A 12,796-nucleotide genomic window follows, 5' to 3' on the forward strand; every position below is an offset into this window, starting at 1 on the left:
ACTGTAGCCGAAATTTATTACTTAATAAACAGATATAAATTCAATTAAATGTATGCAAAAGGTTATTGGTATGTACAAAGTTATGATCTACAGAGATGTTTTTTAATTAGTTTTAATAATTATTGAGCAATTGTTTCTATATTTTTACTTATTTTTTTGTGACGTCTGACTTTAAAGGTAAAAATCCTTTTCTATTCACTTCATTCTAAGTAATATTGATTGAGCCAGTTAGTTGCTCAGACTACTTGAGTCAATCAATGTGATTTAAAGGGAATGAATTTTGTTATTTTATTTTATTTTAATTTATTTTAATTTATTTTGTTTTATTTTATTTTATTTTATTTTATAACCACTATAATAATATTGTTTTGCAAATGGTATAGACTCAATGAGGAAAAATATTAATAACGGATTTAATTGAAGGGTTGTTTGGTATTGAATTTAATTGCTGGTATGTTAAGGTGCATAAACAGAGTTTGATAGAAAAATGGAATGGGTATTCTTATTAGCATCATATATTGTTAAAAAAATATCGTGACCTGTCGTAGTAAAGATAACATTGACTGACCCAATTAACCTGAACAACTTCTTGGTTCAGTCAATATTCTTTAGAACGAATGTGGAACGATCCTTTTCTTTTGATTCCCTTTAAATAACATTGATTGAATCATTTAGTTGATCAGGCTAATTGAGTCAATCAATGTGATTTAATGCGAATCTACAACAATTAATGTGCTAGCTTCATACATACATGGCCAACAGCACATTGAAGCAACTTTGGAAATGGTTCCACCTTTTCTATAACGTCTGTTAACATATCACCAATTAATTCGCATACTAATAAACCGTTATCTAAAACCTCATCGGTTGTTTTTTGGAGTTGATATAATATCCACTCTTTTTTGTTATTTCTTTTAATGAATTTTCTAAAATTATATTTTGTTCTTTTAATTATTTGAATAAATCTTTCATGTATAGTTATAGGTTCTATATTTCTATAGTAATATGACATATCCACTTCAGACTCATCACAATAGCAGCATTTTGGGCAGCAATAATTAGTGGTAGCTCTGTTTTCCACTTCACGATTTTTATTTTTAGACTTCTTGTTATTTAAGTTTTCTGAATTAACAGGTTGAACTGGATCCAATACCTGTTTTTCTTGAACATCTACTAAAGTAGTTGTTTGTTTCTTCGTTTGCTCTGACTCAAGGATATCACTACCAGATGAATGTCTACTAAACGCTCCTTTAGGTTCACAATATTCTTCATCATAAGTATCTTTTTGAAAAATTCTCATGTGTTCTGGTTCAGTGAATGCATTATCGTTGATTTTACTCTTGTTATTAAGTAATGCGATTTTTTCCTCTCTTATTCTGGCTCTTAATATGGGTGTATATGGATTTATACAGTTTGTATAGTCACGATGGCTTCCAGCTTTTCTTTCTGAGCTGTCATTTTTTACTCGACTCTCATATACGGAGTCGTCACAGAACCCTGAAATATGTTTAGACACAACTGGGTACGAGTGAGTTTCGCTGGCTGTAGTTAGTATTGGTTGCTCTTGGAATAGACATGTATCAATTGATGCTTGTCTTACGCTAAGTTCTGCTTCTAATTCTTGAACATTATTACTCGAATAGTAACTGCTATAAACAGTACTAGTTTCCACATGCTCATTATTGTAGTCATAATTCTCACCACTATTTTTCCTATAATTATCATCAAGCCTTTTATACTCATGTCTATAGTCCCAAGGAGGTGACGGAATGTTGTGATTTCCGTCGTTTATAGGTGTTAGACAATCACTGACGGATAAAGAGCCAACGTCAACAATGTCAATTTTTATAGGAAGATATTCTAATTTTTCAGATTCATATATTGAATCGTCACTGTATGTGTTTTCTAAAACTTCAGGCTCGGGTTGCACTAGGCCTGGATATTCCGACACTTCAGATGCCTCGCTCTTACCTTTAAAGACAGTTTTGAACCAGTTTTTGGATCTAGTATTTCTCAACGAACCATTTCCTGTGCTTGCTGTTTTCTCGACTTTACCCTGGCTATATCTTGTGTATTCTACTTCAATAATTTTAGATTTAGGAGTTTCTTCGTATTTTCTGTTACAAATTGACTCAGGAAGTACAGTGGCGTGGAAAGATTCTGTTTGGTGAGAAGAATTCTGAGACTGTTCCTTTCCACTTCTCTTATCAAATAGTCTAGTGAACCATGGAGATGGCTTTGTTATGGAAGATTTATCCGTATATAGCGAACTATCAAAGCTATCATAGCTATCGTCCACGTTAATATTTTTTTCGAACATATTTTTAAACCTGGCGCTCCATGAATTTGTGACGCTCGAAGCGTCGGAGTTGTTCGTTAAGACAATATTATTATTGAATGCACTTCTAGATTGTATAGCTTCTAGGTTTGAACCACAACGATTGTTAGTAAGATTATCAATATATTGGGATAACTCCAACTTTGCGTAATTATTTGAAGAAGAGTTATCGGAGTTGTTGTCATAGGAATAATTATCCCAGTTTGATGACATGGCAGCACTTGAAGTTTGAATAAGAACTGTCATGATTGATAGTGCTTATTGTTTGAGGTTTTTTCGAAAGGTTTATAAATATAAATGTTGACTACGTAAAGTATTTTTTATATCTATAATTTTTTATGTAGAAGAACTATAATAAATAAAATAAATTTAATAAAATACACATAATAAATAAACAATACAGGAAATGTAGTGAATTAGTAACAAAAGTATAAATCAAATAAAGTCAATTGACATCCCTTTTTATACCAAATATTTTTCTAATCTGGTTTTAATGACACTTGAATGCCACAAACTATTTTCATTCAAAACTAGATCAAGAGAACCGTTCTTGATCAAGTTACCTGATAGTATTGGTATCCACAAAATGAGTTCTCACAGTAATTGTGCTTCCAACTTACCTTGTGGCGTTTTATGTGACAGATAGTTTGACGGCATCCTTTTATCCAGTTGATGTCAAAAGATTCTATGGTTAATATATAGTGAAGGTAAGGACACAATAACATGTGGAATATAGTCTCACCTTTTAGAACACACTTTAAATAGCTTATGAGTCTAGACCTATTTAGTATGGTAATAATTGATGGCAGCTGTACATGTTAATTTTGTGAAATCTGATTATTACAAAAAACAACGACAGACACATATTGCAGCGTCAAAAGGATAGCTTAATGGAGGTAAAGTTAAACTGAAAAACACAATTCCTAAATTCACAGATATATTCTTGTTGCTTCTTTTTGTTGATATTATCCCTTTAATATATAAACAAAAGGCTGATGTTACTCAATAGATGAATTCATTGCTTTAATATATTAAAATGTGGTTAAATTATATACTCTATAATTAGATTAATCTCTCTGGTCTCTTGGACCTGGATCAATGAATTGTTAACTATTGATTACCGGGTTTATATATACATAATATTTCAATCTGCCGTTCTGTCCAACGAGACGACGTCGTCGAGTTGAACACGTACGGCAGGCTGATGGCTCTACAGTACTATTTATGCATTAGAAATTCTGCTATTACATTCTTGCAGGCACTATTGTTTCAGTTTTACAACAATAGTCTCCTAAAGAGGTAATATCTGGTATCGTATAGTCACTTATACGACCAGTGACATTTCCAACATATTCAACTTGGTATCGCAGCTGCTGTCGTTTCTTTATCTTGAGTAGTTTTGTACACTCTCTTTCAGCATCTTCCATAACAATTAGCGGTTGTTTGGCCGAGCGGTCTAAGGCGCCTGATTCAAGTATTGGTTTATTTGGCTACAGTTACACTGTGGGAATACTCAGGTATCGTAAGATGCAAGAGTTCGAATCTCTTAGCAACCATTAATTATTTTTTGTTTTTACTCTAAACAGCTACTTGTGATATAAGTCAATCAAGATGAACTACACCTTAGTTAGTTTAAAGTACAGTTGCATTGTCAATACCCAGCTTCAATTTTCTTGGAGTCCCATCAATGGTTTCATCAATTTTTTACGTTCCAGAGGGGTGATTCTACTGTCTGAAGTAACAGTGGAAGCACGTCTGTTCCCGCTGTCCTGTCTCGTTAGTGTTACGTTGTTCGTTTGACTGTTTATTAAACAAAGTTACGTTACGCATGCATGTAAATATTGACATTTCCATTGTGACGACAAAAATGTAAATAAAGCAGACGCGGGTATACACGGCGATGAGGTCTGTCGTTTATAGGTTCGTCAGACTAAAGGTATAACTTATTTTGGTTAATCAGTTAAATTATAAGACTTGGAACCCTGTATAACAATACCATGGGTGCGTTGGGTATTAAACATGTAAGATAACGAATGGATTATCAATTTATTGATATATAAAGAACAGTAGTTTCATCGATATTGATGTCGAATTGGAATTGAATTCTTGGACCTTGCATCACAGAAAATTAAACATACAATTAAACTAACTTTACGCACTATATAAACAATAATGACTGGTGATAAAAACTTTGAAACGGTCTTAAAAGAGCTAGAAGCAAAACATCGTGAATTTCTTAACAAGCACTCAGAACATCGTCATGAAATATTGGAAAGACAAAAAGATGAAACTATATTGTTTGAGAATAAACGTAGATTCGTCCTATTTCCAATTAGGTTCCATGAAATATTTGATGCATACAAGAAACGTGAAGCCCTCTTCTGGACTGCCGAAGAGATTGACCTGAAACAAGATTGCGTCGACTGGGAAGATAAGTTAGGTGATAAAGAGAAACATTCTATGAAGAGAGTTCTTGCCGTATTTGCTGCATCGGTCTTATCAGAACTTAAGTTAACTGAAACACTTTCTGCAGAAGTTCAAACACCGGAAGCTAAATGTTTTTATGGCTTTCAAATCATGGTTGATAACGTTCATGAAGAAGTATACTCTTTAGTTATTGATTCCTTTGTCACAAATAAAGACGAATTGGAAGTGATGTTTGATGGAATCGAGGAAGATGAAATTAGTCAGGAAAAGATTGCATTTGCCAAAAGGTGGTTCGATGTTAGCAATGCGTTATTCGGTGAAAAATTAGTAGCATTTGCTGCAATTCAAAGTTTGTTTTCTCTGAATTCATATGCTTCTCTGTTCTCAATGCAAAAAAGGAGACTTTTACCAGGTTTGAGTAAGGCAAACGTAACGATGTTTAAGGATCACTCTATCCGTACAGAGTTTCAATTTTTGATGTTCAATCATCTAAAAAATAAAATTAATAAAGAAATCGTTCAGAGGATTGTAATTGAAGCAGTCAACATTGAAAAACGTGCACTAAGAAAAAATTCAATGAGTTTCAAACAGCTAGGTTTAGATATTAAACTAATGGAGGAACTAATTGAATATGTCGCCGATATCATTTTAGAAGGTTTTGGAAATGATAAATTCCATAAAACATCAAATCCATACGACTTTATCGATACAGACAGTTTCCCAAATGCTTGTTATTCCTTCCAAAAAAAGATTGCACATATGAACAAACCAACAATCGATGAACCAAATACCGACATAAGTAACTTCTCATTCAATGACGATTTTTAGTCCTATCGTAACTAATTTTTATTTCGCTATATTTTTTGTTTAGACTATTTTTTTAACAATGCTATGACTATTTAAATTATTTAAAAATTATTCACTGAACATTTACTTAAGAAAGGCAATAAGTACAAGGTTATGATGCTGAAATCCCGTTTACTTAATGATGACTTTATTTCGAAATGTTTTGTTTCCATTGTGTACCTTTAAACTGGTGTCGCGTTTTTGTTTGTTGACATTTTTTAATAACAAGAGGGCGTCGCAACTCAACTACAGATAAATAATAGTAATAATAATAATAATAATAAAAAGTTTTAACAGAAATGTATACGATAAAGAAAAGTTGTTTAAGTTTTCCGTCTTCAGTATTAAAGATCAAAATAATCATTTGTACGATAACCAATTCGGTTGCTGTCTGTACGTTACAATGGAGAACCACTTCGAAGCAGGAAGATATATATAGAATGTTGTCGCGATTTTAAATTAATTCTACAATTGTTGAACTTTATTGTTATTAATTTTTAAAATATTGTAAGTATATTCAAATATAAATATAAACAGAGCAACATCTCGAAAATTTTTCCAGTTTTATGTTTAGAGGTATTGTAACCATATATAAGACTCATAATTTGCGACATTAACGAAATATTTATTCATAATAGTAACTTTTTAGTTAATAGTATTTGATATTTGAATGATTATTAAACATAAACTCATACTGATCACTTTGGAATATTATCTTTCACACCTATAAACATTATGACATTAAAAATGGCAAAGGCAACCCCCTCAAAAGTTGCAGCTTCAGCTTTGTCTGACTTAGAACTGAAAGAAGAGAATTTAGATAAAAAGCTAGAAGCTTTAAAAGAAAATAAATCTGACGATGAAGAATTGGATTTGAGATTGAGTAAAGCGGCAGAGGATCATAAGCAATTCATGTACAGCCATAGAGTACGTCGTCATGAATTGAAGAAGTTAGAAAAGTTGGAACCGTTATTAAATAAGGATAAAAAAAGACATTTAGTCCATCCTATTAAGTATCCTGATATTTATGAGACCTATAAGAGAGCAGAAGCTTCATTTTGGACTGCTGAAGAAATTGATTTATCAAAAGATCTATACGATTGGAACGAAAGAATGAACTCCAATGAAAGATTTTTTATTTCGAGAGTTTTAGCTTTTTTCGCAGCATCAGATGGTATTGTTAATGAGAACTTGACAGAAAATTTCTCTGTTGAAATCCAAGTACCTGAAGCTAGATATTTTTATGGTTTCCAAATAATGATTGAAAATATTCATTCTGAGACTTATTCGTTATTAATTGATACATACATTAAGGATCCGAAGGAGAGTTCATTTTTGTTCAATGCAATCGATTATATTCCACAGATTAAAGAAAAGGCAGAATGGGCATTAAGATGGATCAATGATGACGAAGCATTATTTGGAGAAAGATTGGTAGCCTTTGCTTCAATTGAAGGTGTTTTCTTTTCCGGTTCCTTTGCCTCTATCTTTTGGTTAAAGAAAAGAGGTTTAATGCCAGGCTTGACATTTTCAAATGAATTAATTTGCAGAGATGAAGGTTTACATACAGATTTTGCATGTATCCTGTTTGCCCATTTGAAGAACAAACCAGATCCAGCAATTGTAGAAAAAATTGTCACTGAAGCAGTGGGGATTGAAAAAAGATACTTCTTAGATGCTTTACCTGTCGCTCTACTAGGTATGAATGCAAAATTGATGACACAATATGTTGAATTTGTTGCTGACAGATTATTAGTTGCGTTTGGGAATGAGAAGTACTATAAGGTTGAGAACCCATTCGACTTTATGGAAAATATATCGTTAGCTGGTAAAACTAATTTCTTTGAAAAGAGAGTTTCAGATTACCAAAAAGCAGGTGTTATTTCGAAATCTAGCAACACAGAAGCTGATGAGGGTGCATTTGCCATGAATGAAAATTTTTAGTTATGAAAAACTATCCCTTAATGATATATATACAGTTTAGATAATTGGATAGAACAGTTTATAGATTATTTAACAAACTTGCTGAAATATATCAAGATAGTAACCTGAAGTCGCTAATAAATAATTGAGCTACCACTGTTGATTATCATTTGATATCAAAAATATGAACTGACGTTCTTTTTATGTCAACTAATAAATATTGTCATTAAATTTATGTTTATTTCATCACTTAGTGTATTAAAATATGTTCTTAGTTTCAACGTCGAACAAAATCTATAGCGCATCATATAAAAGTAAATTCATGATAACTTTTTGAATAACCGTATAAAATTGCCTTTAACTTAGAAGAAGACAATAATTTTAGTATTCAAAGTCGTAGAAATACAAGCTCAGATTAGGAACTAGATCAATATTATCGTTGTCAATTGGAGCACAGTAAAATACATCAGTGCTCATGTTGATGCAAGGTTTATAGATTTTAATCTGATTATGATTTGCATACACTTGCAATGTATTGACAGAATGCTAAAGTGACATGCTTCAAAAATGTATATACTGTAATATGGGTTATAAGTTCATTTACTTTATTAAAATATCAAAAAAAAATGGGAGAGAGCTGGGAATTGAACTCAGGGCCTCTCGCATATTCAAAATAGTGCTTTCCATTTGTACTGGAAGCACTTCCCAAAGCGAGAATCATACCACTAGACCACACGCCCTCAATAATTATTAATTTTTTAACATTATGATTACCATACACATAAAATAATGTTGTTATTTTTATTAGCTAAATTCTGTAACAACTTCACTGTTTCTGTTTAATCGATATTTCCAAAATATGCAGAGGTCGCTGGGTTTGTAAACTGTTGGAAATGACATCGGTCGTATAACTGTGTCAGAATTATTGTAGTGTATGTGACAGAACTAAGTGTTTATGACACTTTGAGTCCAGAACCAATAGATCACTTACTAATGGAAAGAAGGTCCAGAACAATCTTCCAAGTGGTAGGTGAAAATTTCTCACTACAATGTAAATGGCTACGCGATAAACACAGATGTACAATACAGCACTAAAGATCTTAGGAGGATGAATGAACACGTACACATGTTCATTCAACTGTCAGATTAACTCATATATAAGGAGGGCATCTAACTCTATATAGAATAGTTTAATTACACTAATAAAAGATCAATCGATTATTTAACTATAAAGAAGATGGACTATACTAGAGCAACTGAAGTGGCTAATGACACTAACTTAGATGTTGGAACTACCCAACATGAGCTTGTTTCTCCACAAACTGAGCAACGATACCAGATATTACCTCTTTAGGAGAATATTGCTGCAAACCTGAAGTAATAGTGCTCACGAGAATGTGTGGAGTAACAAGCTTATGTTGGGTAGTTCCAACATCTAAGTTAGTGTCATTAGCCACTTCAGTTGCTCTAGTATAGTCCATCTTCTTTATAGTTAAATATCGATTGATCTTTTATAGTGTAATTAAACTATTCTATATAGAGTTAGATCGCCCTCTTATATATGAGTTAATCTGACAGTTGAATGAACATGTGTACGTGTTCATTCATCCTCCTAGGCTCTTTAGTGCTGTATTGTACATCTGTGTTTATCATGTAGCCATTTACATTGTAGTGAGAAATTTTCACCTACCACTTGGAAGATTGTTCTGGACCTTCTTTCCATTAGTAAGTGATCTATTGGTTCTGGACTCAAAGTGTCATAAACACTTAGTTCTGTCACATACACTACAATAATTCTGACAGAATGTAATAGGAGAATTTTGCTCAATAGATGAATTCATTGTTTTAATATATTAAAATGTGGTTAAATCATATACTATATAATTAGATTAATCTCTCTGTGCTCAATAGTTGTGTTCATTGCTTTAATATATTAAAATGTTGTTAGATTATATACTTTATATCTAAATTAATCTCTCTGGTCTCTTGGACCTGGATCAATGAATTATTTACTATTGATTACCGGGGTTTATATATAGATCATATTTCAATCTACCGTTCTGTCCAACGAGACGATGCTCAATAGTTGTGTTCATTGCCTTAATATACTAAAATGTGGTTAAATTATATACTCTATAATTAGATTAATCTCTCTGGTCTCTTGGACCTGGATCAATGAATTGTTAACTATTGATTACCGGGTTTATATATACATAATATTTCAATCTGCCGTTCTGTCCAACGAGACGACGTCGTCGAGTTGAACACGTACGGCAGGCTGATGGTTCTACAGTACTATTTATTGCATTAGGAATTCTGCTATTACATTCTTGCAGGCACTATTGTTTCAGGTTTGCAACAATAATCTCCTAAAGAGGTAATATCTGGTATCGTATAGTCACTTATACGACCAGTGACATTTCCAACAAAATCTTGTTGGAGTCTCTCACTAAGATTCCGTCATCGTTTCGATTAGTTACATAAGTCCGCATGATATCCTTACACGTTCAATAATTAATAGCGCAAGTGGTTTAGTGGTAAAATCCAACGTTGCCATCGTTGGGCCCCCGGTTCGATTCCGGGCTTGCGCATTTGTATTTTTTGAAATTTCAATTCTCGAAATGCTTCTTGCGATGCTCATATCAAAATGAAAAATTTAAATATTAAATCTATAAGAGACTACCATTTTATAATTAAGTAATTGGTTCCTAAGAGGTTACTTAAGAAGCCAAGGATACTTGCGATTCTCAGTATGATTCATGGTGTTTTAATATGTATGTCTAATTTTTTTTGCTTTGCTCTGTTTCTCATCCTATTTTTGCAATTACTAACAGACCCTTATTTTAAAAAAAAATGGTATTTGAACAGTTAATAAGAAATGTCAACCAAGACTGAGGAAATTTTACACTCCTGTTGAGTTACCTAAACAAAAATTATTATTGGAGCAAGTTTATTCATATATATCTCAAAGAAATACAGAACTGCAATGCTCATTTATGGTTGCTCCCTCTTCTGTACTCTCTGATTCAAGAGGTAGTGTTACTGATGATGATAATATTCAAATAATCTATAAAAATTATGCTACCTTGTATTTTGCGTTCATTGTTGATGAGCAAGAGTCTGAGTTGGTGATTTTAGATCTGATACAAACGTTTGTGGAAGCTCTAGATCGTTGCTTCACTGAAGTGAGTGAATTGGATTTGATATTTAATTGGCAAACTTTGGAAAGTGTGTTGGAAGAAATAATACAAGGTGGAATGGTCATTGAAACAAGTGTGGCGAAGATCGTTAATTGTGTGGATGATCTGAATAATGCATCTGAGGAATCTGAATCAGGTGCCGGTATGTTTGGAGGTACGGCAATTGGTAATGCTTTCCAAGCTTTAACTAATGGAAAATTCTCTCAATGGGCCTCTAGTCAATGAATTAATTACATATATATATCAACTTTTTAAAAATTTTAAGAATAAATAAATGTGGTATCATAATGAAAAAAATATTTTTCCAAAGTAATATGCTGATTATAATTTTATAGTGAATTATATATGATAGTTATTGTGTAATAATTAAAAAAGATTAAGTTTTAGTTAATCTTTTGATGCAAAATTTCTCTACTTGTTTCACACTTGCCTCGAGTTGTACTTTTGAGAGTGCAAAATCTGTTACCAATTTTTCAATTATTTTATCTTCGAGTTTATTAATCAATTGGATACGAGAAGGTAGAGCAGCGGATTGCTCAGTTCCTTGATACGGAGGAAACTCGAGACTGTTTCTTAAACTAATAAATTTTTCTTGTAATTCATTAATGAAGGATACCTTATTATCCTGTAAGTGCGTCTTAGAATTCATTTCCATGTTTATGTCATTGCTAACGTCATTTTCAAAGTTTCCATTTTCTGAATTAGTTGCTATCTGATCACTTGTGATTTCATTACTCTTTTCTAAGTTCGACCAAGGCTTCTTAGTTTGTACCTTTTCAGTTAATGGGAATAGCTCCATAAGTTTTCTTCTTGCAATTTTTTTATCAATATTATTTTCTCTATCTACAACTGCCTTTTGGTTTGGTAAAAATTTTTTCTCAACCCAGTTTAAATATTCTAGACTTTGCTTATCATCCCATGTAAAAACATTGTTGGTTTCTTTATTGTATATCAGTTTCGAAATTCTGTTTTCAATCGTATATTCACTTTCTGATTCGATCTTCACATCATTTAATAATGCCATTAAATATGTATCCGGAAAAGCATCATCAATATTACTTAATAAAATCCATCTTAATGCGACAATAAAATATGACAATGTTCTAACTTCAGGAATAACATGATATCCTAAGAAGTTTGCGCTACGTAGTTCTGGTAATATAAAATTATCAGCGATATCTAAACTCTTGATCATTTCTACTGCAATGAGGAATACAGATGGTGGGAGTGAAAACGACATTATTAATTTCAATAATAGTCCTTCAAAGTAAAAGTGTGTATCTAAAAATCCATTTAATTCAATTCTATAGGCTAACTTAATCAAAACTCTATAAAACTGACCTTCATGAGGTGGTGCTCCACCTTCAAGTAAACCTAAATAAAAATTCGGCAGTCCTTCTACCCATTGTTTTGGAAGAAGTGAGTATGACTTGTAATAAGGAAGCTCGGATATACCAATCCAAGTGATGAAATCAGATGCGTAAACTGGAATTCCAATATGCATCGATGCAATGTATAAAAATGCTAATGAAGTAGAAATGTGTATATTTAGTGATTGCAAATGTTTTCCACGTCCATTTTTCCTAAAACTAACAGGATTTGAAAAACTATTAATTCCTTCATCTATAATATTTTTATCGTTATCGTTAACTTTTTTCAGATATTTTGTCCATAGCAACTTAACAACCTGAGAAAAGTTATCACTGAACCCTTGCTTCCTTATAAGCCATCCGCATTGTTTCTTTAATATATATTGAAATGATTTAAGAAATAGAATATTTGCATCGTAACCATATATCCTCTTATCTTTAACGCGATATTTTGAAGCAAGCTGTTGCGAGGCATTCAAACTCGACTGAAAGGTACCGGTTGCATTAGTAGTTAAATTCAATCTCCTTGTAACTATCCCACCTGCAGCATAGTCATCATCATCATTATTAACTTCGATATCACCTTCCATCACATGCCCATATTGACATGTTCTTCTACCGGCAATAATCCTCCATAATCTGGAAGGACAATTATCCGTCCCACAGACTGGCCCGCGAAGAAAGGAAAGCAT

The 12,796-nt window shown here is 32.4% G+C and overlaps 5 protein-coding genes and 3 non-coding genes across 8 annotated transcripts; 5 read left to right on the forward strand and 3 right to left on the reverse strand.

Moving 5' to 3' along the window:
- Nucleotides 1-727: 727 nt before the first annotated feature.
- On the reverse strand, nucleotides 728-2,584 carry TPHA0N00545 (uncharacterized protein; the record flags this gene model as incomplete). The annotated part of the gene is made up of 1 exon (XM_003688221.1): nucleotides 728-2,584. One exon carries the CDS (start codon nucleotides 2,582-2,584, stop codon nucleotides 728-730), a length of 1,857 nt encoding a protein of 618 aa, XP_003688269.1.
- A 1,191-nt stretch (nucleotides 2,585-3,775) lies between these two features.
- TPHA0Ntrna12L lies at nucleotides 3,776-3,894 on the forward strand. Its single transcript has 2 exons — nucleotides 3,776-3,814; nucleotides 3,850-3,894. It is a non-coding gene; the product is annotated as a tRNA-Leu (tRNA).
- A 616-nt stretch (nucleotides 3,895-4,510) lies between these two features.
- On the forward strand, nucleotides 4,511-5,593 carry TPHA0N00550 (uncharacterized protein; the record flags this gene model as incomplete). The annotated part of the gene is made up of 1 exon (XM_003688222.1): nucleotides 4,511-5,593. The coding sequence occupies one exon, from the start codon at nucleotides 4,511-4,513 to the stop codon at nucleotides 5,591-5,593; it is 1,083 nt and encodes a 360-aa protein (XP_003688270.1).
- A 765-nt stretch (nucleotides 5,594-6,358) lies between these two features.
- TPHA0N00560 (uncharacterized protein) lies at nucleotides 6,359-7,555 on the forward strand (the record flags this gene model as incomplete). Its single annotated transcript, XM_003688223.1, has 1 exon — nucleotides 6,359-7,555. The coding sequence occupies one exon, from the start codon at nucleotides 6,359-6,361 to the stop codon at nucleotides 7,553-7,555; it is 1,197 nt and encodes a 398-aa protein (XP_003688271.1).
- A 608-nt stretch (nucleotides 7,556-8,163) lies between these two features.
- On the reverse strand, nucleotides 8,164-8,274 carry TPHA0Ntrna7P. The gene is made up of 2 exons: nucleotides 8,238-8,274; nucleotides 8,164-8,200 (listed from the first exon to the last, which is right to left on the reverse strand). It is a non-coding gene; the product is annotated as a tRNA-Pro (tRNA).
- Nucleotides 8,275-10,054: 1,780 nt separating this feature from the next.
- On the forward strand, nucleotides 10,055-10,125 carry TPHA0Ntrna13G. The gene has a single exon. It is a non-coding gene; the product is annotated as a tRNA-Gly (tRNA).
- Nucleotides 10,126-10,286: 161 nt separating this feature from the next.
- APS3 (Aps3p) lies at nucleotides 10,287-10,959 on the forward strand (the record flags this gene model as incomplete). Its single annotated transcript, XM_003688224.1, has 2 exons — nucleotides 10,287-10,308; nucleotides 10,403-10,959. 2 exons carry the CDS (start codon nucleotides 10,287-10,289, stop codon nucleotides 10,957-10,959), a joined length of 579 nt encoding a protein of 192 aa, XP_003688272.1.
- Nucleotides 10,960-11,110: 151 nt separating this feature from the next.
- RRN7 (Rrn7p) lies at nucleotides 11,111-12,796 on the reverse strand (the record flags this gene model as incomplete). The annotated part of the gene is made up of 1 exon (XM_003688225.1): nucleotides 11,111-12,796. One exon carries the CDS (start codon nucleotides 12,794-12,796, stop codon nucleotides 11,111-11,113), a length of 1,686 nt encoding a protein of 561 aa, XP_003688273.1.

Source organism: Tetrapisispora phaffii, chromosome 14, assembly GCF_000236905.1.
Source record: "Tetrapisispora phaffii CBS 4417 chromosome 14, complete genome".
Lineage (NCBI taxonomy): Eukaryota > Fungi > Ascomycota > Saccharomycetes > Saccharomycetales > Saccharomycetaceae > Tetrapisispora > Tetrapisispora phaffii.